General features: G+C 47.6%; 1 protein-coding gene across 7 annotated transcripts; it reads left to right on the forward strand.

The window, feature by feature from the left end:
- katna1 (katanin p60 (ATPase containing) subunit A 1) lies at positions 1 to 25,727 on the forward strand. 7 transcript variants are annotated; one of them, XM_034075559.2, is made up of 11 exons: positions 16 to 400; positions 12,484 to 12,649; positions 12,741 to 12,880; positions 14,332 to 14,521; positions 14,724 to 14,869; positions 19,195 to 19,300; positions 19,387 to 19,545; positions 19,887 to 20,013; positions 21,434 to 21,568; positions 22,518 to 22,644; positions 25,176 to 25,727. In XM_034075559.2, the coding sequence occupies exons 2-11, from the start codon at positions 12,488 to 12,490 to the stop codon at positions 25,372 to 25,374; spliced, it is 1,491 nt and encodes a 496-aa protein (XP_033931450.1). In that variant the 5' UTR covers positions 16 to 400; positions 12,484 to 12,487; the 3' UTR covers positions 25,375 to 25,727. The 7 variants fall into 7 exon arrangements, with proteins under 7 accessions (XP_033931449.1, XP_033931453.1, XP_033931447.1 ...); XM_034075560.2 differs by having other exon boundaries at positions 18 to 400; positions 14,724 to 14,839; XM_034075558.2 differs by lacking the exon at positions 25,176 to 25,727 and having other exon boundaries at positions 1 to 400; positions 14,332 to 14,491; positions 21,434 to 22,609.
- Positions 25,728 to 26,737: the final 1,010 nt, after the last annotated feature.

Consider the following 26,737-nt stretch of genomic DNA (forward strand, 5'->3'; position numbering starts at 1 on the left):
CTGATAGTGAAAGTGCAGTCGGATTCTCTAAAGTACCACAGTCTCTTCTCCTAAGTCCTTTTGAATTCTCCTATCCACTATCCCTTAACCCTGTGACGTTTCACTCAGAGGTCAAAGAATAGATGATAGGGATAGACGTTAGGAGCTGATTTTTGGATTATCCGACCGCAACCCAAAAATGAGCTCTTAAATTCTCCACCCCTGGTTGGGGGAAGTGTGTTGTCAGAACGATGTGTAAAGAGAACTACAACCATTGACTGTGAACTACAACCCGGTGTGGGTCGTTGGGCGGGCTCGTGCCTCGGCGGCCTGTCTCTTTAAGGAGCTCGTGAGCAGCGGAACTGGTCACAGCCTTCACAGCAGCCGCAGCCTGCCAGCCGCACACCCGTTCTTCTGAAAAGTTGAGTATAACATAATTTGTATTTACGGTCTGGTGTGAGCAACGGCATGCTCATTAATCCTGTGACGGACAGCAGCGTTTCACTTTGTGTCGCCAACAGTTGGGCGGGGCTCTGGCTAATACATGGAGCCACCCTGTCGGTGTATCTGTCACAGGCAGAGGTGGCGGAAGTACTTCGATTTTATACTTCAGCAAAAGATTGTTTGTAGGAATACTCTGTTACAAGTATAAGTCCTGCATTCAAAAAGTTACTCAAGTAAAAGTAGAAAAGTACTAGCATCAAAATACTTAAAGTACCAAAAAGTAGTCATTGTGCAGATTGGTCCATTTCAGAATAATATATAGGCCCTAGGCTATGATATGTTTTATAATGATTGATCATTAAAGTGTTATCAAAGCTTAAAATAATACTTAAGTAAAGTACAAGTATCTCAAAATTGTACTTTAGTATTGGACTTGAGTAAATGTACTTTGTTACTTTACACCACTGGCCTCCGGCTAATACATGGAGCCACGCTGTTAGTTTATTTGTCCCTGGATGTAGAAACATGACCTACATTTGCACTCATAGCTTTGTAAAACGGAATGAGGCCTTTCATTTGGTCATCACATATTTTTCTTCATCAAAATACACTTTTACATAATCATAGATCCTGAAAAATAACCTTTCTTTTGCCAAATTCTCTCATAGTTTGTGATCCTAATATAAATATATTTTAAGAAAGAGTTTATGTTGATTTATTTACATCAATTAATGTCCTGCAAGACATTATGATACACAAGTATTTGAAAACAATATTGATTTCTTTAACTGTGAAGATGAAGGTAGGGATATACTATCCACCATCACATTTGGGTCAAAGTCTTCAATGTAACGTTTTATTATTTTCTTATATTTCTTATGTTGGGTTCAGTATGTTGACATGTAATAAAAAAACAAATATTACTCTTCTAAGTTTAGTCTTTCCCTGCAACATTTAAAAAAAAAAAAAATATTGTCTATATTTGATATAATATTTTTAATTATTAATTTGTAATTGTTAATTCTCTATTCCAATTTGTAAGTATTCGTATTTTAAGATCTGAACATACTGCTGCTTCTGTAATGAAATAATTTCCCAAATTGGAATCAATAAAGTATCTATCTACTAGCTGCTCGATTATGGCAACAATCATAATCTCGATTATTTGGGTCAATAATTGTAATTGCGATTATTAAAGGTGGGGTAGGTAATAAGAAACCGGCTCGAGATCGCTAGAATTTGAAAATACACAGCCGGAGAAAATCTGCCACTTCCTTATATAGCCCCTCCTCCAACACACACGCACGCGCACATGACCAATGAGCGCACGAGAGAAGTTTGTGCCCGATGGAAGGCTGACAGGCAGGTAGGCCATCCGGGACGGCTAAACGGATTGGTTGTACTTTTTACAGTATCACGGCTTCTACAGATGACATTTTTTAATGGATTTTTTGTCAAAGCACTTCAGATATTCATTGCTATCGGGATGTTAAGAGCATTCCATGGAATATAACAAAAAGTGTGTCTCGAGCCGGTTTCTCAAACTTACCTTAAATTACCTTAAATGTGATTATTCATTGACTTTGAAAACATCCATTTATTGTACTTTAAAACAAATACAAATAATAATTTGAACATTTTAACTGTTGAATTATACGTTCAGGGTAATCAACTGAAAAACCAATACAAAATAAAATAAATTGTACATTTAAATAAATACCAATACACATGTTGCATTGCACTGTCACAACCTGACAACTCCTTAACATATAGCCAACATGTTGGTAAAACATATTCAACACATTCCACTCAGTTAAACATTAAAGGCTGGCCGCCGTCATGGTCCAGAAGTAACAGGAAATAAATGTTGAACTACAATTTAAGACCAAATAACAATTCTTTGCTAGAAACTATGGCTGCTCGATTATGGCAAAAATCATAATCTCGATTATTTGGGTCAATAATTGATATCACCATTATTAAAAACGATTATCCATTTACTTTGAAAACATCCATTTATTATCTCTCTCTCTCTCTCTCTCTGTCACTCTCTCTCTCTCTCTCTCTCTCTCTCTATCTATCTCTCTCTATCTATCTGTCTCTCGCACTCTCTCGCTATCTCTCTATCTATCTCTCTCTATCTATCTATCTCGCTCTCTATCTATCTCTCTCTCTCTCTCTCTCTAACTATCTCTCTCTCTCTATCTCTCACTCTATCTCTCTTTCTCTCTCTTTCTATCTCTCTCTATCTCTCTTTCTATCTCTCTATCTATCTCTCTCTCTTTCTATCTCTCTATCTATCGCTTTCTATCTCTCTCTATCTCTATCTATCTATCTCTCGCACTCTCTCGCTATCTCTCTATCTATCTCTCTTTCTATCTCTCTATCTATCTCTCTCTATCTATCTATCTCTCGCACTCTCGCTATCTCTCTATCTATCTCTCTCTCTATCTATCTATCTCGCTCTCTCTCTATCTCTCTCTATCTATCTATCTCTCTCTATCTATCTATCTCTCGCACTCTCGCTATCTCTCTATCTATCTCTCTATCTATCTATCTCGCTCTCTCTCTATCTCTCTCTATCTATCTCTCTCTATCTATCAATTCAATTCAATTCAAAGGGGCTTTATTGGCATGAAAGTTAAATTAAACAATGTTGCCAAAGCATCACAATACAAAATAATTAACAACATTAACATACATTTCAAATGTTTACATATTATTGATGATATATATACAGTGATATAATTACATTTCAACACGTGTGTGTGTGTGTGTGTGTGTGTGTGTGTGTGTGTGTGTGTGTGTGTGTGTGTGTGTGTGTGTGTGTGTGTGTGTGTGTGTGTGTGTGTGTGTGTGTGTGTGTGTGTGTGGTGTGTGTGTGTGTGTGTGTGTGTGTGTGTGTGTGTGTGTGTGTGTGTGTGTGTGTGTGTGTGTGTGTGTGTGTGTGTGTGTGTGTGTGTGTGTGTGTGTGTGTGTGTGTGTGTGTGTGTGTGTGTGTGTGTGTGTGTGTCATATTCACTGTCCCTCAGGTTGTGGCATGTGTATACATATTGGGCAGCAAGGTGTGCCTTGTCTCCTTCTCCTAGGAGTACTCTCAGTCTTGAGAGGTCATCAACCTCCTTGAAACCTGGGATTACAGAGTTCAACTTGTTCCAGTAAACGCTCCTTACTTCGTTGAATGTTTGGCACTTCAGGAGGAAGTGCATCTCTGTCTCGGTCTCACCTGTCGTACAGTGACCACACGTTCTGTTCTCTTCTGGTCGCCAGGATCTTTTGAGTCTTCCTGTTTCGATTGCCAGTCTGTGGTCACTGAGCCTGTGCTTGGTTAGGATCTGTCTCTGCTTTCTATCTCTGACAGCAGAGAGATATTCTGCCAGCTCGTACTCTCTGTTCAGAGCCAGGTAACATTCTAATCTGCTTTGGCTTCTCGTCTCGTCTTCCCAATGTTGTAAATAGTTGTCTTTACATTGTGCTATAATGCGTTTGACTGCGATTGGTGTTTGGAGAGTAGTGCTGCTGAGAGACTGGTCAGAGTGGCTCTGAGAGGGGGCAGCTAGCCTCAGCACCAGCTGCCATAGGGGACTCCTCTCTGGGTCAGCTCTTGGCTCTGAGAGGGGGCAGCTAGCCTCAGCACCAGCTGCCATAGGGGACTCTTCTCTGGGTCAGCTCTTGGCTCTGAGAGGGGGCAGCTAGCCTCAGAGCCAGCTGCCATAGGGGACTCTTCTCTGGGTCAGCTCTTGGCTCTGAGAGGGGGCAGCTAGCCTCAGCACCAGCTGCCATAGGGGACTCTTCTCTGGGTCAGCTCTTGGCTCTGAGAGGGGGCAGCTAGCCTCAGAGCCAGCTGCCATAGGGGACTCTTCTCTGGGTCAGCTCTTGGCTCTGAGAGGGGGCAGCTAGCCTCAGAGCCAGCTGCCATAGGGGACTCTTCTCTGGGTCAGCTCTTGGCTCTGAGAGGGGGCAGCTAGCCTCAGCACCAGCTGCCATAGGGGACTCTTCTCTGGGTCAGCTCTTGGCTCTGAGAGGGGGCAGCTAGCCTCAGCACCAGCTGCCATAGGGGACTCTTCTCTGGGTCAGCTCTTGGCTCTGAGAGGGGGCAGCTAGCCTCAGCGCCAGCTGCCATAGGGGACTCTTCTCTGGGTCAGCTCTTGGCTCTGAGAGGGGGCAGCTAGCCTCAGCACCAGCTGCCATAGGGGACTCTTCTCTGGGTCAGCTCTTGGCTTTGAGAGGGGGCAGCTAGCCTCAGAGCCAGCTGCCATAGGGGACTCTTCTCTGGGTCAGCTCTTGGCTCTGAGAGGGGGCAGCTAGCCTCAGCACCAGCTGCCATAGGGGACTCTTCTCTGGGTCAGCTCTTGGCTCTGAGAGGGGGCAGCTAGCCTCAGAGCCAGCTGCCATAGGGGACTCTTCTCTGGGTCAGCTCTTGGCTCTGAGAGGGGGCAGCTAGCCTCAGCACCAGCTGCCATAGGGGACTCTTCTCTGGGTCAGCTCTTGGCTCTGAGAGGGGGCAGCTAGCCTCAGAGCCAGCTGCCATAGGGGGCTCTTCTCTGGGTCAGCTCTTGGCTCTGAGAGGGGGCAGCTAGCCTCAGAGCCAGCTGCCATAGGGGACTCTTCTCTGGGTCAGCTCTTGGCTCTGAGAGGGGGCAGCTAGCCTCAGCACCAGCTGCCATAGGGGACTCTTCTCTGGGTCAGCTCTTGGCTCTGAGAGGGGGCAGCTAGCCTCAGCACCAGCTGCCATAGGGGACTCTTCTCTGGGTCAGCTCTTGGCTCTGAGAGGGGGCAGCTAGCCTCAGAGCCAGCTGCCATAGGGGACTCTTCTCTGGGTCAGCTCTTGGCTCTGAGAGGGGGCAGCTAGCCTCAGCACCAGCTGCCATAGGGGACTCTTCTCTGGGTCAGCTCTTGGCTCTGAGAGGGGGCAGCTAGCCTCAGAGCCAGCTGCCATAGGGGACTCTTCTCTGGGTCAGCTCTTGGCTCTGAGAGGGGGCAGCTAGCCTCAGAGCCAGCTGCCATAGGGGACTCTTCTCTGGGTCAGCTCTTGGCTCTGAGAGGGGGCAGCTAGCCTCAGCACCAGCTGCCATAGGGGACTCTTCTCTGGGTCAGCTCTTGGCTCTGAGAGGGGGCAGCTAGCCTCAGAGCCAGCTGCCATAGGGGACTCTTCTCTGGGTCAGCTCTTGGAGGGCTTTGGAGTGGAGGGGGTCTCGGGGGCTGGATCTAAGGTGGTTAAAGAATGTTAGTGCTCTCTCCTGAGTGGTGATGATCAGGGGGTATCTGCCTAATTCTGCTCTACATGCATTTGTTGGTGTTTTTCTCTGAACACGTAAAATGTATCTGCAGAACTCTGCATGTAAAGACTCTGCTGGATGTTTGTCCCAGCGGGCATAGCTCTGGTGACTGAGTGGACCCCACACTTCACTACCGTACAGCGCAATGGGCTGGATCACACTATCAAAGATTTTGAGCCAGATTTTAACTGGAATTTGGACATTATAAAATGTTCTCTTAATTGCATTTAGAGCTCTTCTGGCTTTTTCTTTGAGTGCATTCACTGCCATGTTGAAACTTCCCGATGCTGTTATGGTTAAACCGAGGTAGGTGTAACTCATACTATGTTCGATGATATGATTGTTTATGGTAAACTGGTATTTGTTCTCCTGACATCTGGGGCGTTTTGGAAAACCATGACATTAGTTTTCTTCATATTGACTGCCAGGGCCCAGTCCTTACAGTACTGGTCTACTATGTCCAGCTGCTGCTGGAGTCCTTGTTCAGTAGGAGACAGCAGAACAAGGTCACTTCACCTCTCTATCTAGGAGGGAGAGGCCAGGAGCAGCATATCTCTCTCTCTCTCTCTCTCTCTCTCTCGGAGGGAGAGGCCAGGAGCAGCACAGTGATCCAACTGAACAGCAAGTTCATTTATATATATATATTAAATAAAGTGGGACTTAAATTGCAACCCTGACGAACGCCTCTTCTCTGGGTGAAGAATTCAGTTTGTTTGTCTCCAATTTTAACAGCACATTTATTCTCTAAATACATTGATTTAACCAGATCGTACATTTTGCCCCCTATACCACAATGTAGAAGTCTATCATAGAGCCCTTCGTGCCAAATAGAGTCGAAAGCTTTTTTGAAATCAATGAAACAAGTGAATATTTTACCATGTTGTGTTTGGTGTACATGTTTGTTAACTAAAGTGTGAAGGGTGTACACATGGTCGGTGGTGCAGTGTTTTGGAAGGAAGCCAATTTGATTTTTACTCAAGATGGATTGTTGGTTAAGGAAATCTTGTATTCTTTTATTTAGAATGCTACAGAATAATTTCCCCAGACAGCTGCTGACACAGATGCCACGGTAGTTCTTAGGGTCTGATTTGTCTCCACTCTTATGAATGGGGGAAATGAGCCCTTTGCACCAGATGAAAACATCCTGACTGCAATACGATGCTGAACAGCTTTAACACTGTACCCTGCATCTCTGGGGTGCTGCATCGGAGCATTTCGTTTTTAATGTTGTCTGGGCCACAAGCTTTCCTTGGCCGGAGAGATTGTGTCTGTGTGGTCAACTCTTCCCAAGTCATTGGGAAATCAAGAGGGTTTTGGTTGTCTTTAATAGTTTCTTCTAATGTTTGGAGTTTCTCTTTTGTAATACACTGATTTGAATTTATTAGATTTATTGGTACGTCTTTGTACAAACTTTCAAAATGTTCTCTCCAGATGTCACCGTGTGGATGGTAATGCTTGTGGTTGTTTTGTGTTGAAGTTGTTCCACAGATCCCAGAATTGATTTTGATCAATGGCTTTCTCAATATCCTCAAGTTTCATGTGGGTATCATTTTGTTTTTTGTTCCTTATTGTACATTTATATTTGTTTAAGACGTCATTGTATCTAATGCGTAAGGCTGGGTTGTTTGGTTGCCGATGTTTTTCATTTGCTATTTTTCTCAGGTCTTTTCTGATGGTCTTGCATTCCTGGTCAAACCATTTGTCAGCGTTTTGCCTTTTAACAGGCTTCTGCTTTTGTTTGATAAGGTCAGCTTTAATAGCTGCCTTGTGAAATATCATATTGATATAATCAATGGCCATGTTTACACCATCTTTGGTAGGACCATATTGATTTTGGTCAAATAGTGACATGTCATTTATCAGATCAGGTGAGTTCAAGGCCATGGTGAATGTGTCTCCGCTGTCTGGGCCCACCTGTAAGCAGGATGTCATGTGTCTCCGCTGTCTGGGCCCACCTGTAAGCAGGATGTCATGTGTACAGGTGACTGGGCCCACCTGTGAGCAGGATGTCATGTGTACAGCTGTCTGGGCCCACCTGTGAGCAGGATGTCATGTGTACAGGTGACTGGGCCCACCTGTGAGCAGGATGTCATGTGTACAGGTGACTGGGCCCACCTGTAAGTAGGATGTCATGTGTACAGGTGACTGGGCCCACCTGTGAGCAGGATGTCATGTGTACAGCTGTCTGGGCCCACCTGTGAGCAGGATGTCATGTGTACAGGTGACTGGGCCCACCTGTGAGCAGGATGTCATGTGTACAGCTGTCTGGGCCCACCTGTGAGCAGGATGTCATGTGTACAGGTGACTGGGCCCACCTGTAAGCAGGATGTCATGTGTACAGGTGACTGGGCCCACCTGTAAGCAGGATGTCATGTGTACAGGTGACTGGGCCCACCTGTAAGCAGGATGTCATGTGTACAGCTGACTGGGCCCACCTGTAAGTAGGATGTCATGTGTACAGGTGACTGGGCCCACCTGTAAGCAGGATGTCATGTGTACAGCTGACTGGGCCCACCTGTAAGTAGGATGTCATGTGTACAGCTGACTGGGTTCCCTTGCTGTGTCACTCATTGGACCTGAGAGTTTAAAGAACACATTGATTTGGTTGTGGTCTGAAAAGGGGGATTGCTGTCTGACAGTGAATGCACTGATAGTGGAGGGGTCCATGTCAGTGATTGCATAGTCTACTACACTAGACCCTAGAGCTGAGGAGTATGTGAATCTCCCTAAAGAGTCCCCTCTGAACCTCCCGTTCACTATGTACAGGCCTAAGGCCCGACAGAGATGCACTATCTCTTTGCCATTCTGATTGATTTCAGAGTCAAGGCTGTTCCGATGGCTGACTGTTGGTGTGGTAAACAGGGGGGGTTCACCAAATACATGGTGGCTGCCCTGTGGGTCTATGACATCAGGTTCAATTCCTGTTCGTCCGTTCAGATCTCCAGTTAGAAGCACATTTCCCTGGGCCTGAAAATAGGCGATTTCTGAATGGAGAGTTTCAAAAATGTCTTCTTCAAAATAAGGAGAATCTACTGGGGGAATATAAATAGCACACACGTATAGATTCCTGTCAGTTATGCCCAGGGTTTGATCTAACCTTAGCCACATGTGGGATTGACCTTGTTTTACTACTGAGATCTGACGGCAAAGATCTCCTTTATACCACACCAAGATCCCCCCGATGTTCTGCCCTTGCGTATGTTTTTTGATTTTATAGAGGGCACCATGACTTCATTATAACCTGGAGGACAGTGAGTGAGCAGATCATTTTTACACCATGTTTCTGTTAATATAATTAGATCAACATCTTTGATAGATTCTAAGAACTCTGGATTCTCACTCTTGACCTCAAAGGTTGAGGAGTGGAGTCCCTGAATATTCCAACAGCTTATATGAAAAGAACGCATCTTTTTTTTTCAAAAACAAACAATCAAAATGAACCTGTATAGTGAGACAAATATATATAAAAAAAAAGAAAAAACTATTTTCACTAATATTACTATTACTACTGATTACTACGATAACATATATATGTAATGTCTTAGCTGGACAGAAGTCGGGTGCACAGGGTGTGCAGCATTATCCTGATGTCTCCCAGTTCAGAGGTAGCAGGGGGAGGGAGGGTGGCAGCAGGCTGGGCTAGAGCTGCAGCATAGCTCCGCTGCTGTAGGCGGGGAGGGAGACGAGGAGCAGCTGTTGCTGCATATCTCTGCTGCTGATGTTGTGCAGGTGTTGAGCTGGGTGAAAGTAGCCTCCTCTGGGTGTGTTGGGGGCGTGGGGAGTGGGAGGTCCAGGCTGAGCTGTTGTGTCTCCTCACAGCAGGGGTGGTGATCCTGGGGTGGTGATGGGGAGGAAGCGGTCTGGGAGGGTCTATTGGGCCTCTAGAGGAGGGGGTGGGAGGGGTGCGTCCCAGGGCTGCATCTTTGAGGGTCTTTGCAAATATCCCCACCCTCTCTCTGTGTAGGTGGAGTCCATCATAGAGGTCCCAGGGGCCAATGGTTGAGTGGAGGGCCAGGTGGACATTTGGTAAGGTGGCACATCCTTTTCTGATCTCCATATTAATGTCATGGATGACATGAGGAGGGGTGTCTGTCCTAGGCAGCAGGGTGGAGACCACAATGCGGGTGTCGGGGAATTCCTTACTGGCCTGCTCCGCCATTTTCCTCACTGCCTCAGCAGTGTCCCTACGGAGGGTGTGCAGGTAATTTGTTCCCGTGTGGATCACCAGGTACTGAGGGCTCCTGAGGGTCTCCTTCTTCAACAGCTTCATGGCCTGGCCTGTGGTGCTGCAGTGTTTAGACAGCACCTTTTTATCAGGAAAAAGCTTTCTTGGGTCCAGGAACTTCCCGTTTGAGTCAGTCAGCAGGACCACTTGTGGGTCTTGTTCTTCAGGCTGAGTAGAGGGAGGCTGGGGTGGGCAGAGCTGGCTGTGGGCAGCTGGCTGTGTGGGTGTATCAGGAGGGGCCAGGGTGTTGTTGGGCTGGGTGCTGAGCAGAGAGGGTGGGCCAAGGACACTGGCAGGGAGAGTCTGTGTCTCTCTGCTCGTCATTGTGAGGACTGATGAGAGTTTCTCTGTCAGGTGCTGGACCTGCCTGGTGAAGCTCTTCTCTCTACACTCAGCATCCTCCCTCAGGTGCTGGACCTGCCTGGTGAAGCTCTTCTCTCTACACTCAGCATCCTCCCTCAGGTGCTGGACCTGCCTGGTGAAGCTCTTCTCTCTACACTCAGCATCCTCCCTCAGGTGCTGGACCTGCCTGGTGAAGCTCTTCTCTCTACACTCAGCATCCTCCCTCACCTTGGCTAACTGAACACGGAGCACACTGTTCTCCTGTTTGAGTGCCTCTACACTTCCTCTGAGGTCAGATGCCAAGGCCTCGTTGTCGCTCTTGTCCTCTTTAAGCTGCTGCAGAGTGTTGTCTGGGGGACCAGACTGCCTGGCCTGGGTCCGCTCTTTGAATTCTGCAAAGTCCAGCTCCAGCAGGGCCACACTCTCCTTCAGCCGATTGTTGGAGCTGGCCGGTGTGGGAGGGGCAGAGATGGACAAGGTGTTGGGATTCTCTATTGGGCTCTCATCACCTTCGCTGTCAGAGGGGACACCAGAGGGGACACCAGAGGGGACACCAGAGGGGACATTGATCCTCTTTGTGTCCACCTCAGCTTTCAACAGGGGGAATGCCTCTTGGAATGACTCCAGGTTGGCTTCATTCCCTTGGACCATGACCTTTCCTTTGGTGTAGTATGTGATGGTGAGCAGAGGGTCATCTTTGTCAAGGTGTTCATCTTTACAGATTTTTAATCTGCCTCCTGAGCCGATGCCCTCTCTGGAGACGTGTGCATACTTGCTGCACAGAGTATCTTTCCAGATGTAGATGGAGTCAGTGAAGAATATGAGGTTGTTCTTCTTCCTTCCTTCTCTTTGTTGGGCATAGTCAGTGAAGAGGACCTCTGGGTTTCCACACAGTGTCTTCTCCTTGTGTTTGTCCTTTGCATTTACACTCTTGCATTTAGCAGGATATACAATCTCTCTTCCCTCTGCTCTGAGAGCTGAGAAGTTATTTTTTGCCTGCTGGACAGTTTCCATGGCGACCACTTGTTTTGTTCCAAAGAGATGCTAGGCTAATTAATTAGCTTTTTCTAGCTTACAAATACTTTTCTTTTCCTTTCTTCTTATCTTCATGAAATAATTCACAGTTTATAATGTTTCGCTAGCTTCTTTGGTGCAGCTCCTTCCAACAGTGGCAGGTAACAGCTGGCAGCTCACAGCTAGACGGTAACAGCTAGCAGCCCACAGCTAGACGGTTGACAGTTGTCAGTTGGTAGTTGAAAGCTAGTTTGTAGTTTCAACTCAAAAATACATCCAAAAATTGCGTTTCTTCCTCTGTTTTCTGTCGATCAATGTCGTTAACTCTTCTTTGGAGTTAATTCTGAAGAATAATTTCAGATTTTCCTATAAAATGTCTCACTTTTTAGGTCCAATTTCGACATTTCTGATGCAGCTACTCAAAACAAAACAATTCTCTCTCAAATCTATCTATCTCTCGCACTCTCTCGCTATCTCTCTATCTATCTCTCTCTATCTATCTATCTCGCTCTATCTCTCTCTATCTATCTATCTCGCTCTCTCTCTCTCTATCTCTCTCTATCTATCTATCTATCTCGCTCTCTCTCTCTCTATCTATCTATCTCGCTCTCTATCTATCTCTCTCTCTCTCTCTCTAACTATCTCTCTCTCTCTATCTCTCTTTCTCTCTCTTTCTATCTCTCTCTATCTATCTCTCTCTCTCTCTCTCTATCTATCTATCTCTCTCTCTCTCTATCTCTCTATCTATGCAGGCTCATCAGCTGTTCAGAATAGCATTTCTGCCTGATAGATAATTAGAAGACTGCATGTTCTTAATCTCAGTTGAGTGATATCCAGATGTGGTCCTGGTCACATCAGCTCTACTTGGTTTGATCCTGCTTCAGTCTGTTTTCTTTATTAGAGCTTTCTGTATTAAGCATCCTCTACTTCCTGATGTTGCCCAAACATGGACATTCAGTCAGTGGACTGGACACTCAGTAGTGCTCTGGTGCTGCACACTCAGTAGTGCTCTGGTGCTGGACGTGCCAGGGACTGTGGCTAGACCCCACTCTTTTAAATCTAATATAAGTATATGCTTGCATTACACCATTTCATATCATAACACTTATTCTATGGCCAGATGTTTGACCAAACCCAGGTTTAATATCAGGCTGAGGTTGTGGGAGGGAAGCGTGATGAGCTCTGTCTGTGTCCCTGCAGCACCATGAGTCTGCGAGAGATCAATGAGAACGTGAAGCTGGCCCGCGAGTACGCCCTGCTGGGAAACTACAGCTCGGCCAGTGTTCTCTATCATGGATTGCTAGAACAGATCAACAAGTATGTGTACACCATGCGGGACAGCAGTTATCAGCAGAGATGGCAGCAGGTAAACAATTAAATAAAAAACTTGACATACATGTTCAGAAATGAGTCCTGCCTCTTCTGTTTACTGACTTGTATTGGTGTTTTCATCTCAGCTATGGCAAGAAATCAGTGAGGAGAACGGACAAGTTCAGGACATCATGTCCACTCTGGAGAACTTCCAGCTGGACACAACACCTGCTAAACCCAGCAGCCAGGAAGACAGTGGAATGAGGCCTGTGCATGTGGAACAGCGGTATGGCACTTCGTTATTCACATCCAGCTCTCACCTTCCAGCCTTCTTATTCCTTGCTTCAGTACATTCTTTCTTTGTTGCCAGTGATAGCGCTGTGGGTACTGTAGATCTATTTCCTGTTTGCAGTGTGCAGGTTTGTGGTCGGGAATGTGAAAGCTAGTTCCTGATGCAGTCATGTGGTTGAGATTTGTCCCTTTGAGTCTCTGTTGTGACCTGGATTTGTTCCTGGTCTACCCCAGAGGTGTCCTGTAAATCTCTGTTTTCCGTCACTTGAAAGCAGGGGTGGGGAACCTTTTTCCTCTCAAGGGCCATTTCAATTTTTTCAACATCCTCTGAGGGCCGTACAAATTATTGACCTCTGCTTAAAAATCACAGCACATTCATTTGGCCTTTCTTTCATGCTGTGCAAAGAAAAAGCAACCTCTTAATCCAGATATCTTGCCATGACTCGCGCATGCATGCACGTGCACGGATGTGGCATGACCACCAAACAGAAAGATATGGACACAAGATGTGTGCAAATGTATTTAGTTTCCTATCCATGGACATGATTTAAGTGGGAGGGACCTAACCTCCTCTAGGGGGGTCCGGGGGCATGTTCCCCCGGGAAGATTTGATTTTTTTTTAAATATTGAAGTTGAAAGCATCAATCTGGTGCACTTTGAGAGCAAAATGAAGAGATCTATGGAAACATCTCTCAACACCCATATGAAACAGAACTGTAAGCAGATTTACTTTTTGTTTATGGATATTTTACAAATCACTCTCCTTTCAAACTGTATTCTTGTTTATTAATAACAACTTTTTTTTACTGTCATATAGTATTTTATACCTGTTTACTTTATTCTCTTGTTTTTTGATAACTATAATGATCATATAAAGATGGGCCTTTACCTCACTGGTTGGAGAAAAGGCTTTTTATATTCGTTAGCATAGCTAGCTAACCAGATGCTAATAACAACAACGTTATTGACTGTATGATCAGAATGACAGATGAACAGATCGCCACTGGGCTTTCTACTGAAGACACAGCCACGCAAAAACTGCAGCATATGTAGCCTACGGACTTATGTGTACTGCAATTTTTTTGAAGTCCCGGAGTGGCGTTCTGGTGCTCTCCGTCAGCACTGCACCCCTGTCAGACGAGACATATACCACGTGATGACACGTTAGGCTCGTGTTGTGTTCAAGGACCATGACCGTTGCCAGGAAAAACAGGCACTCGCTCGTTTAATTATTTTGCGGTCTAGATTTCTTTAATTTTTTTCTTTTTTGCGTGTGTTTATAAATTACCTCGAGGGCCAAACCAAATGGTCTCGCGGGCCGTATACGGCCCGGGGGCCTGAGGTTCCCCACCCCTGCTTTAAAGGCTTCATGAGTCCTCCTGCTGAGCCTCGGGACGTTAAGGCTAGTGTTTTTGTTTATAGCTACCTCTTCTTCTCTGTCCACAGACATTCTCCATGTCCTGTGAAGCGGCCAGGTAATGCAAATAAAGAAAGTAAAGCCCCCAACAACAGGCTGAGTGTGGCAGTGAGGGCCCAGCAGAGGCACTTCCCCCGCGGGGCCAACGGGGACAAAAGCAAACCTTCCAAGGGCAAAGAAAGGAAGGAGGTGAAAGAGGGCAGAGCAAAGGATGATAAGGTGCACACAGCACCTTCTTCTTTATTACACTGCTCAACTTGTTCTCAATATTTGCATTGTGGATCGCACAGTATCCACATTCTGCGTGTTTGCCTATTTCCAGGTAGAAATTCTAGTTTGTTGTCTGGAAGAAAGCAGACCCAATGGCTAACATTCAGGCTCCAGAGTCAGAAAGAGTAAAATAGTTTTGTGTGCCTCCCAGAACAAAGCTGATGTCCAGGAGAAAGAAGTGAAGAGGTTTGACGGGACAGGGTACGACAAAGACCTGGTGGAAGCTCTGGATAGAGATATTATATCTCAGAATCCCAATGTGAAGTGGTACGTGTTCATCATGAGTGCGGCTTGTAGGTATATACTTGTGTGATTTGAGATCTCATTCAGAACTTAAAGGGTTATTTTTATTTCTAATTATGGAGCTACAGGACAAAAGAACTGCCTGCCCATCTGCAACACACTGACCACGCAATGCAACGCTAAACACAATTAACATTTGATTAGAACTTACTCAAGTTATTAATGATATCTTAAGCTAAAAGATGATCCATTTGTATTAAGCAGGTCACATGTAGCTGGTTCACATAACATGCACTGCAGTTGGGAAATTCATGACAGCTGGAAGATTGAACAATTGTCAAAAAGATTATAGTTCAAACTTTTAAGATCATTATATCATCATTGGAATCTGAATGGGCCTGGCCGCTCCCTCTTCACCCTGTCACGCTGCTAGCTAGAGCAATGGGGCCTGGCCCCTCCTTCTTCACCCTGTCACGCTGCTAGAGCAATGGGGCCTGGCCCCTCCTTCTTCACTCTGTCACGCTGCTAGCTAGAGCAATGGGGCCTGGCCGCTCCCTCTTCACCCTGTCACGCTGCTAGCTAGAGCAATGGGGCCTGGTCGCCCCTTCTTCACCCTGTCACGCTGCTAGCTAGAGCAATGGGGCCTGGCCGCTCCTTCTTCACTCTGTCACCCTGCTAGCTAGAGCAATGGGACCTGGTCGCCCCTTCTTCACCCTGTCACGCTGCTAGCTAGAGCAATGGGGCCTGGCCGCTCCCTCTTCACTCTGTCACGCTGCTAGCTAGAGCAATGGGGCCTGGCCGCTCCCTCTTCACTCTGTCACGCTGCTAGCTAGAGCAATGGGGCCTGGCCGCTCCCTCTTCACTCTGTCACGCTGCTAGAGCAATGGGGCCTGGCCGCTCCCTCTTCACCCTGTCACGCTGCTAGCTAGAGCAATGGGGCCTAGTCGCTCCCTCTTCACTCTGTCACGCTGCTAGCTAGAGCAATGGGGCCTGGCCGCTCCTTCTTCACTCTGTCACGCTGCTAGAGCAATGGGACCTGGCCGCTCCCTCTTCACTCTGTCACGCTGCTAGCTAGAGCAATGGGGCCTGGCCGCTCCCTCTTCACTCTGTCACGCTGCTAGAGCAATGGGACCTGGCCGCTCCCTCTTCACTCTGTCACGCTGCTAGCTAGAGCAATGGGGCCTGGCCGCTCCCTCTTCACTCTGTCACGCTGCTAGAGCAATGGGGCCTGGCCGCTCCCTCTTCACCCTGTCACGCTGCTAGCTAGAGCAATGGGGCCTGGTCTCTCCCTCTTCACTCTGTCACGCTGCTAGCTAGAGCAATGGGGCCTGGCCGCTCCTTCTTCACCCTGTCACGCTGCTAGAGCAATGGGGCCTGGCCGCTCCCTCGTCACCCTGTCACGCTGCTAGCTAGAGCAATGGGGCCTGGCCGCCCCTTCTTCACTCTGTCACGCTGCTAGCTAGAGCAATGGGGCCTGGTCGCTCCTTCTTCACTCTGTCACGCTGCCAGAGCAATGGGGCCTGGCCGCTCCTTCTTCACCCTGTCACGCTGCTAGCTAGAGCAATGGGGCCTGGCCGCCCCTTCTTCACTCTGTCACGCTGCTAGCTAGAGCAATGGGGCCTGGTCGCTCCTTCTTCACTCTGTCACGCTGCCAGAGCAATGGGGCCTGGCCGCTCCTTCTTCACTCTGTCACGCTGCTAGCTAGAGCAATGGGGCCTGGTCTCTCCCTCTTCACCCTGTCACGCTGCTAGCTAGAGCAATGGGGCCTGGTCTCTCCCTCTTCACCCTGTCACGCTGCTAGCTAGAGCAATGGGGCCTGGCCGCTCCTTCTTCACTCTGTCACGCTGCTAGAGCAATGGGGCCTGGCCGCTCCTTCTTCACTCTGTCACGCTGCTAGAGCAATGGGGCCTGGCCGCTCCTTCTTCACTCTGTCACGCTGCTAGCTAGAGCAATGGGGCCTGGCCGCTCCCTCTTCACTCTGTCACGCTGCTAGAGCAATGGGGCCTGGCCGCTCCTTCTTCACTCTGTCACGCTGCTAGAGCAATGGGGCCTGGCCGCTCCCTCTTCACTCTGTCACGCTGCTAGCTAGAGCAATGGGGCCTGGCCCCTCCTTCTTCACCCTGTCACGCTGCTAGCTAGAGCAATGGGGCCTGGCCCCTCCTTCTTCACCCTGTCACGCTGCTAGCTAGAGCAATGTGGCCTGGCCGCTCCCTCTTCACTCTGTCACGCTGCTAGCTAGAGCAATGGGGCCTGGCCCCTCCCTCTTCACCCTGTCACGCTGCTAGCTAGAGCAATGGGGCCTGGCCGCTCCTTCTTCACTCTGTCACGCTGCTAGCTAGAGCAATGGGGCCTGGCCCCTCCCTCTTCACCCTGTCACGCTGCTAGCTAGAGCAATGGGGCCTGGCCCCTCCCTCTTCACTCTGTCACGCTGCTAGCTAGAGCAATGGGGCCTGGCCCCTCCCTCTTCACCCTGTCACGCTGCTAGCTAGAGCAATGGGGCCTGGCCGCTCCTTCTTCACTCTGTCACGCTGCTAGAGCAATGGGGCCTGGCCGCTCCTTCTTCACTCTGTCACGCTGCTAGCTAGAGCAATGGGGCCTGGCCGCTCCCTCTTCACTCTGTCACGCTGCTAGCTAGAGCAATGGGGCCTGGCCGCTCCCTCTTCACTCTGTCACACTGCTAGCTAGAGCAATGGGGCCTGGCCGCTCCCTCTTCACTCTGTCACGCTGCTAGCTAGAGCAATGGGGCCTGGCCGCTCCCTCTTCACTCTGTCACACTGCTAGCTAGAGCAATGGGGCCTGGCCGCTCCTTCTTCACTCTGTCACGCTGCTAGCTAGAGCAATGGGGCCTGGCCCCTCCTTCTTCACCCTGTCACGCTGCTAGCTAGATCAATGGGGCCTGGCCGCTCCCTCTTCACTCTGTCACGCTGCTAGCTAGAGCAATGGGGCCTGGCCGCTCCCTCTTCACTCTGTCACGCTGCTAGAGCAATGGGGCCTGGCCGCTCCTTCTTCACTCTGTCACGCTGCTAGCTAGAGCAATGGGGCCTGGTCGCTCCTTCTTCACTCTGTCACGCTGCTAGAGCAATGGGGCCTGGCCGCTCCCTCTTCACCCTATCACGCTGCTAGCTAGAGCAATGGGGCCTGGCCGCTCCCTCTTCACTCTGTCACGCTGCTAGAGCAATGGGACCTGGCCGCTCCTTCTTCACTCTGTCACGCTGCTAGAGCAATGGGACCTGGCCGCTCCTTCTTCACTCTGTCACGCTGCTAGCTAGAGCAATGGGGCCTAGTCGCTCCTTCTTCACTCTGTCACGCTGCTAGCTAGAGCAATGGGGCCTGGCCGCTCCCTCTTCACCCTGTCACGCTGCTAGCTAGAGCAATGGGGCCTGGCCGCTCCTTCTTCACTCTGTCACGCTGCTAGAGCAATGGGGCCTGGTCTCTCGCTCTTCACCCTGTCACGCTGATAGCTAGAGCAATGGGGCCTGGCCGCTCCTTCTTCACTCTGTCACACTGCTAGCTAGAGCAGCTGGTCATTACTGCCTTACAGATCACACTTTGACACTTTTAGCCTCACACTGTTCAGCACTGCTGTTTGTATTTCACTGTATTGTTTGTGTGCGTCCATAAGAGAAACATACCATATGTGAAACACATATTTCAAGGAGCAGACTCTTAAGCAGGTAGTGTTTACAATTTACACACGGCATCTGTTGCACGTCTGTCCGTCCTGGGAGAGGGATCCCTCCTCTGCTGCTCTCCCTGAGGTTTCTCCCATGTTCCCTTTAAACTGTGGGTTTTCTCTGGAAGTGTTTCCTTGTACGATGTGAGGGTCTAAGGACAGAGGGCCTGAGGACAGAGGGCCTGAGGACAGAGGGCCTGAGGACAGAGGGCCTGAGGACAGAGGGCCTGAGGACAGAGGGCCTGAGGACAGAGGGCCTGAGGACAGAGGGCCTGAGGACAGAGGGTCTAAGGACAGAGGGTGTCGTATTGTCATACTGATATTCTGTACACACTGTGAAGACCACTGAGACAAATGTAACATTTGTGATATTGGGCTATAAATAAACATTGATGGGTTCGGCTCCTAGCAGCTGGCAGGGAGCTATCCCCCTGATCAGATGGAATCCGGATGTCCATACTGCTCTCAGACACTGTGCGTCAGCTTGGTCCTGTTATCATCTAAAGAAGAGATTGTTTTGGGCAAGCCGAATCCACTATTAGCCATAGCAAGACACAGCTGTGGGGAGAGAATGCTAAAGCTCCCAAGCAGTTTGCCTGCAGGAGACAGGGGAGGAGAGCCTACAGCTAACATGACCAGATCCAAAACTAAAGATTCCATATCACTGAGTTCCCCCCCACTTTAAACGGTCTCATCTCTTTCTTAGGGACAACATTGCAGACTTAGAAGATGCAAAGAAACTTTTGAAAGAAGCGGTCGTGTTGCCGATGTGGATGCCAGCTTTCTTCAAAGGCATACGAAGACCCTGGAAGGTGCAGATTTAAAGACATTCCAGTTGTGTTTTTTCTGTAATCTATTATCAGTATCATGCACAGAACCTTTTTATATCTGACCAAAGGGAGTGCTTATGGTGGGACCGCCTGGCACGGGGAAAACGCTTTTGGCAAAAGCTGTTGCTACCGAGTGCAGAACCACATTTTTCAACGTCTCCTCATCCACTCTCACCTCCAAGTACAGAGGGGAGTCTGAGAAGCTGGTTCGCCTTCTCTTTGAAATGGTAAGACTTCACATATGATGTTGTACACCAAGTCATGTTTCTCTAGAGCATCCCTTTGATTGTCACCCTTCACAGGCAGTGTGCCCATTCTTTGAAGGTGTGAGTGTTGGCAGGGTCATCCATAGTGATGATCACAGTTAAAATAGGTTGGCCTTAAAGGCACAAACAAGAAAACAAGCGGTATAAATGAAGAACACTTGGTTACCCAACATGCAATATACTGAAGAGGGATGGGTTTGAGACGATGTGTGCAGACCTGGCAGGGATCTGTTCTCTGCAGTTATTGTAACTAGCTGTGATACTTTGAATATGTTCTTGACTGATCACGTGTTGTTGGTCAGGCACGTTTCTACGCTCCCACTACGATCTTCATCGATGAGATTGACTCCATGTGCAGCCGCAGAGGAACCTCAGAGGAACACGAGGCCAGCCGCAGAGTGAAGGCGGAGCTGCTGGTGCAGATGGACGGTAACCACAACACAACCATGACAGCTTTGCTACTGATCGGATAGCTACAGATCATTCTAGAACCAGTACACAGACAACACTGCCAAGTTGTTTTGGTTTGGTTAAGAAACAATTGATCTGTATTGATGCTGCAGGAAAGTCTTTGATATGAAAAGGCAGGAAATGCAGGGGCAGTCTTTCAACCAGACAGGAAGAGGCAGGACGTCCTCCACAGCACAGAGACCCTCTGAAGACTCATGATGAAGACTCAGGCTCATGATGAAGACATGATGAAGACTCAGGCTCATGATGAAGACATGATGAAGACTCAGGCTCATGATGAAGACATGATGAAGACTCAGGCTCATGATGAAGACTCAGGCTCATGGTGAAGACATGATGAAGACTCAGGCTCATGATGAAGACTCAGGCTCATGGTGAAGACATGATGAAGACTCAGGCTCATGATGAAGACTCAGGCTCATGGTGAAGACATGATGAAGACTCAGGCTCATGGTGAAGACATGATGAAGACTCAGGCTCATGGTGAAGACATGATGAAGACTCAGGCTCATGGTGAAGACATGATGAAGACTCAGGCTCATGGTGAAGACTCAGGCTCATGATGAAGACTCAGGCTCATGATGAAGACTCAGGCTCATGATGAAGACTCAGGCTCATGATGAAGACTCAGGCTCATGATGAAGACTCAGGCTCATGATGAAGACTGAGGCTCATGATGAAGACTCAGGCTCATGATGAAGACTCAGGGTCATGGTGAAGACTCAGGCTCATGATGAAGACATGATGAAGACTCAGGCTCATGATGAAGACTCAGGCTCATGATGAAGACTGAGGCTCATGATGAAGACTCAGGCTCATGATGAAGACTCAGGCTCATGATGAAGACTGAGGCTCATGATGAAGACTCAGGCTCATGATGAAGACTATGTCTGAAAGCAGAAGTCCAGGGCAAATAATTGCAAGTCTCTTCAGTGTGCATGTCACAAAACGAGATGCATTGTGGGACATGTAGTTTATGGGCAACCTGTTTCTTGTAAAGTGGCATGTATTATATTCTTTGCAAACTCTTGCGGGGCCACATAAAATGAAGTCGCAGGCCGGATTTGTCCCCCGGGCCTTGAGTTTGACACCCCTGCTCTAGGAGCAGTCCGACAGCAGCAGGAATGAAGGGTCCTGTCTGGGGGGCATCTTTAAATAAGTAGCCCCCCTCCCCTAAACGGATATGTTAATATGACAATTTAGTTTAGCAAAAAACTAAAATAAATGTGATTTAAAAAAAACTTTTGATTGGAAGGTACAGATTAGTTATCTTATATTCACTTTTAGAAATGATTATTGTTCTTTGTAAAATGCTCGAAACAAGCTAGCGTTGGTTTTCTGCAGCATCCATTTTGTCATTATTGGGACTGCTGTCTAGGTGTTGGTGGAGCCTCAGAAAACGATGACCCATCAAAGATGGTGATGGTGCTGGCTGCCACCAACTTCCCCTGGGACATCGACGAGGCTCTGAGGCGGCGGCTGGAGAAGAGGATCTACATCCCGCTGCCTTCACGTACACACTCTCTCACGTGCACACTCTCCTCTGCTTCACGTACACACTCTCTCACGTGCACACTCCTCTGCTTCACCTACACACTCTCACGTGCACACTCCTCTGCTTCACGTACACACTCTCTCACGTGCACACTGTCCTCTGCTTCACGTACACACTCCTCTGCTTCACGTGCACACTCTCTCACGTGCACACTCCTCTGCTTCACGTACACACTCTCTCACGTGCACACTCTCCTCTGCTTCACGTACACACTCTCTCACGTGCACACTCTCACGTGCACACTCTCCTCTGCTTCACCTACACACTCTCCTCTCCTTCACGTACACACTCTCTCACGTGCACACTGTCCTCTGCTTCACATGCACACTCTCTGCTTCACGTACACACTCTCTCACGTGCACACTCTCCTCTGCTTCACGTGCACACTCTCTGCTTCACGTGCACACTCTGCTTCATGTACACACTCTGCTTCACGTACACACTCTCTCACGTGCACACTCTCTCACGTGCACACTCCTCTGCTTCACGTACACACTCTCTCACATACACACTCTCACGTGCACACTCTCTTCTGCTTCACGTGCACACTCTCCTACGTACACAGTCTCACGTGCACACTCTCTTCTGCTTCACGTGCACACTCTCCTACGTACACACTCTCACGTGCACACTCTCACGTGCACACTCTCCTCTGCTTCACGTGCACACTCTCCGCTGACTCTTTCAGGGATAATACGCTGGGGCAGAGCTGAGCCCAGATTCTTTGCATTCTGTATCCTGTCCCCTGGGAGTACATCACACACACACACACACACACACACACACACACACACACACACACACACACACACACACACACACACACACACACACACACACACACACACACACAGAGGTTGTGCTGCAGACCTGAAAGCTATACATGCTGCTGCGTCTCTGTCTGCAGACGCAGGGCGGGTGGAGCTGCTCAAGATCAACCTGAAGGAGCTAGAGGTGTCCGAGGACGTGGACCTGCAGAAGATCGCAGAGCAGCTGGAGGGTTACTCTGGAGCCGACATCACCAACGTGTGCAGGTCAGCCATCCTCTCAACAATGCGGTATGGAGGTTACTCCTGTCTTTATTCAAGAGCGTGGGCTTTCAATATGAGAGCATACGTTGTTGATTCCACGTTCAGATGACGGATTGATTTTCCTCAAACCTTCTCCTCGCACTCAAATAGCCCAGAAGCAGCCGGAGTGCGAGGAGAAGGTTTTAAACAGGAAATGAAGCAGCGATATATCTGAGTGCGAGCTACGGTTTGAGCAGAAGCAGCAGATCTAACCCGAGCAGCACTACGGAGCGCGAGGGAAAGGAACCATCATCTGAACGTGACATCAACAAATGATGCTCTCAAATTGAAAGACCACGCTCTTGAATGGAGATGGGGAGTAACCTCCATAATGTGGAACTTCACTTTAGCTAATGGAGATGGTGACAATATGTCTACCCAATATGACCATTGCTCCAATAGATAAAACACAATTACCTATTGACGCATAACACACTAAATAATTCAACCCATCAATGTTTATTTATAGCCCAATATCACAAATGTTACATTTGTCTCAGTGGACTTCACAGTGTGTACAGAATATCAGTATGACAATACGACACCCTCTGTCCTCAGACCCCCTGTCCTCAGACCCCCTGTCCTCAGGCCCTCTGTCCTTAGACCCTCTGTCCTCAGGCCCTCTGTCCTTAGACCCTCTGTCCTCAGGCCCTCTGTCCTTAGACCCTCTGTCCTTAGACCCTCACATCGAACAAGGAAAAACTTCCGGAGAATACCCCCAGTTTAAAGGGAACATGGGAGAAACCTCAGGGAGAGCAACAGAGGAGGGATCCCTCTCCCAGGACGGACAGACGTGCAATAGATGCCGTGTGTAAATTAAAAGATAATACATTTACAACATAGGTAGTCCAGATGTTTGGAAATGCATGTGTCTAGAATAAGAAGATGAATCCACGAGGATGTCAACAATCCTGTGGGAGCCATCAGGGAAGTAGTATGATGAGTCAGGCAGGACCGCAGAGACAGGTTCAGCCACGACTCGAAGTCCAGGACTCAGATCAAGGACTCAGGATAGAGGATCCAGGACTCCGGGTCCAGGGGCCCTTCTCAGGTCGGTTAAATGGATTCCTTGCGTCCCTCACTTGCGTCGTTTCCCTGCCTCTAGTCCCTCCCACCAGGGAAGCGGAGAGACGCAAGGAAACCACGAGAAGCAGGAAATGAGTTTTAAGAGCAATGGGACGTCCTTTCCTCCGGAGCGTCACGTGAAGCGACGTCCGTTTGTGATGACGCTGCACAGCTGATCGTCTGACAGCAGCTCTGTCCCCGTTGTTTCCACAAACACCCCCGCCTCTGTTAGTACACATTTACTGACACTAACATTTGTATTATCTGTTGTAGACCCAAATACATAAAATAAAATAAGAACTAATTCTCAAAAAGATAAACGCCATTCTTAAAATGTATAAACGAACAATAGTTTGATTAATATTGATTAGAGTGCACAAAATAAATAAAATAATTGAGAGAAGAAAAAGAGTATCTATCAAAACCCAGTTAGATTAACATTCATTGGACTGCACACTTTGTTTGTTTGTGTGGATATGCAGCACATTAACATTTTAATAGCACTTAATGACTGACTGGAAATGACAATAAATGAAAAACGAAAAAAGCGATCATGAAAATGTTTCCAAAAAATGAATAAAATGATTGTTGACCACTTTATTGTTCAGATGTATCACATATTTGTAACTAAATGAAACATGAATTGAAACAAAACACGGTATAAACTGAGGAGTGAGTCCCGTGAGGTTCATGTGTTTTCTTCACTCCGCTGGGAAACTGCTCTCATGTCAAGAAGCATCAGATCAGTGTGTGCACTGCATCGTCCAATCAGTGAGCGATACACAGTAAGGGGGCGGGGAGAGTGTCTGAGGATTTCATCGGAGGATGGTCTGGTGGTTCCTCGATTATAGCTCCTCCGTTATCGCTCCTCGGTCCTCCGGCAAAAATAAGCGCCATGGGACGCTACTCAAGATGGCGCAGACACATCAACCGGTGAGACCGAGGACATGAAAATAGTCGACCTGAGAAGGACCCCAGGACTCTGGATCCAGGACGCAGGACCGCAGCAACAGGATCAGCCACGACTCAGGATCCCGGCGTAGATATAGACACAAAAAAGAAATGTGGGGAAGCTGCGTTATTGGGAACGTGAGAGCACACGGGTACAGACCGACAGAAGGAGGAAGTAGGTGTCCCCGACAGACTAAGGCGATAGCAGCTAAACCAGGGGCTGAATCTAATCAGCCCGAACTATAAGCTTTATCAAAAAGGAAGGTCTTCAGCGCACTTTGAGACCACTTAATGGAAAATAATTAAATGTGGATTTAAAATAAAAAAGTATAACTTGTGTTGTCATGCAGACATTACATTGACTTAAGATTGCAGAAGATCACAATAAAAGCCAGGGCTGGAAGGATTATTGTAATAAGTTTGGTTAGGTAATAAAGAAATAAAGTTTTGAATGAACCTTAGGCTGTGTTGTGTTGCAGGGACGCCTCTCTCATGGCCATGAGGCGAAGAATAGAGGGCCTCACACCGGAGGAGATCCGGAACATTTCACGGGATGAAATGCACATGCCCACCACTATGGAGGACTTTGAGTCTGCTCTGAAAAAAGTGTCCAAATCTGTGTCTGCAGTCGACCTGGAGAAGTACGAGAAATGGATCGAAGAGTTTGGGTCCTGCTGAGAACCCCCAGCACCAGCTGAAGTAACAGAGGGTCGCGAGGCATTCAGGTGGGAATGGAGCACTGCAGATGGATCCACTCAATGTTACAGTACATCGTGTTAATGTTATAAAAAGGAGGCTCAACATCAGTAGCTGTGAGACAGCTTCCTGCGACACACTGACGGATGTTTTAAGTGACTTCCTCAAGTGTTAGAGATGCTCAGCGAACTGCCAATCAATGTCAAATGTTTCGTTTTCCATTTTTCAATGCATTTGATTTGATTTTAAACAGTTTGGTTGATTTTATTTAACGCTAACAAGATATTTATGTAAATAAAGTTGACAATGATTGTACTATAAAACTGTTATATTCACTATGTGTTGCGTGTCATTTTGTTTAGTAAGCAACACTATTGATCAGCAGCCAAGGGGATCATTAGATAATAACACGATCTAATGGACACTCGATGAGATGAGAGGGGGTGCCGGCCATCAGGTCAGAGACTTGGTACGAGCACGCACAGCTCTGTTTCGTGCCTGTAACCCAGAGCATTCATCTGCTTGCATCTTACTATTTATTTATCTTAATACTTCTTTACACCTTATTCTAATTACATGTATATAGACTCCTGCATGGTTACTTATAACTTTCCCTGAATTAATGAGTTTATTTCTTTCTGACGTGGATCGACACTGAACAAAAATATAAACGCAACACTTTTGTTTTTGCTCCCATTTTTCATGAGATGAACTCAAAGATCTAAAACATTTTCTATAAACACAAAATAACCATTTCTCTCAAATATTGTTCACAAATCTGAAAAAATGTGTGATAGTGAGCACTTCTCCTTTGCCGAAATAATCCATCCCACCTCACAGGTGTGGCATATCAAGATGCTGATCAGACAGCATGATTATTGCACAGGTGTGCCTTAGGCTGGCCACAATAAAAGGCCACTCTGAAACGTGCAGTTTTGCTTTATTGGGGGGGTCCGAAAACCAGGCAGTATCTGGTGTGAGGGGTAGGCAGGGGCGCCGTAAGGGGGTGAAAAGTTAGGACGATTCTAAGGGCCCGTGCCCCAAAATATTTAGAACATTAAGAAAGAAAAAATGTAAGTAACCTTTCATCAATCCTCAATAATTAACATTAATAGAACGTTATATTGATAAAGTACTCACTAAACTTACGATTCATTTAACTTATTTTCTTCCAAAAGTTAATTATCCAAAGCCTATGTACACCCCCTTCTATTTACATGTAATGGGTTGGTCCTGCCTCCAAGCGCGGTTCGGGCACCGGCACTTGCAGAGAGTGAAAGGCAAGCATGTGAGGAGGGATGCTAGTACTTAGCCTACGTACGTGTGTTGTTGTACCATGTCAACG

Source organism: Pseudochaenichthys georgianus, chromosome 24, assembly GCF_902827115.2.
Source record: "Pseudochaenichthys georgianus chromosome 24, fPseGeo1.2, whole genome shotgun sequence".
Classification (NCBI taxonomy): domain Eukaryota; kingdom Metazoa; phylum Chordata; class Actinopteri; order Perciformes; family Channichthyidae; genus Pseudochaenichthys; species Pseudochaenichthys georgianus.

Excerpts from the sequence above, each read along its gene's own strand:
- katna1 (XM_034075556.2), top strand. The coding sequence starts at position 12,488 with ATGAGTCTGCGAGAGATCAATGAGAACGTGAAGCTGGCCCGCGAGTAC. Across the intron at positions 12,650-12,740 it reads ATCAGCAGAGATGGCAGCAG|CTATGGCAAGAAATCAGTGA; the intron begins GTAAACAATTAA and ends TTTTCATCTCAG. Across the intron at positions 20,014-21,433 it reads GCTGCTGGTGCAGATGGACG|GTGTTGGTGGAGCCTCAGAA; the intron begins GTAACCACAACA and ends ACTGCTGTCTAG.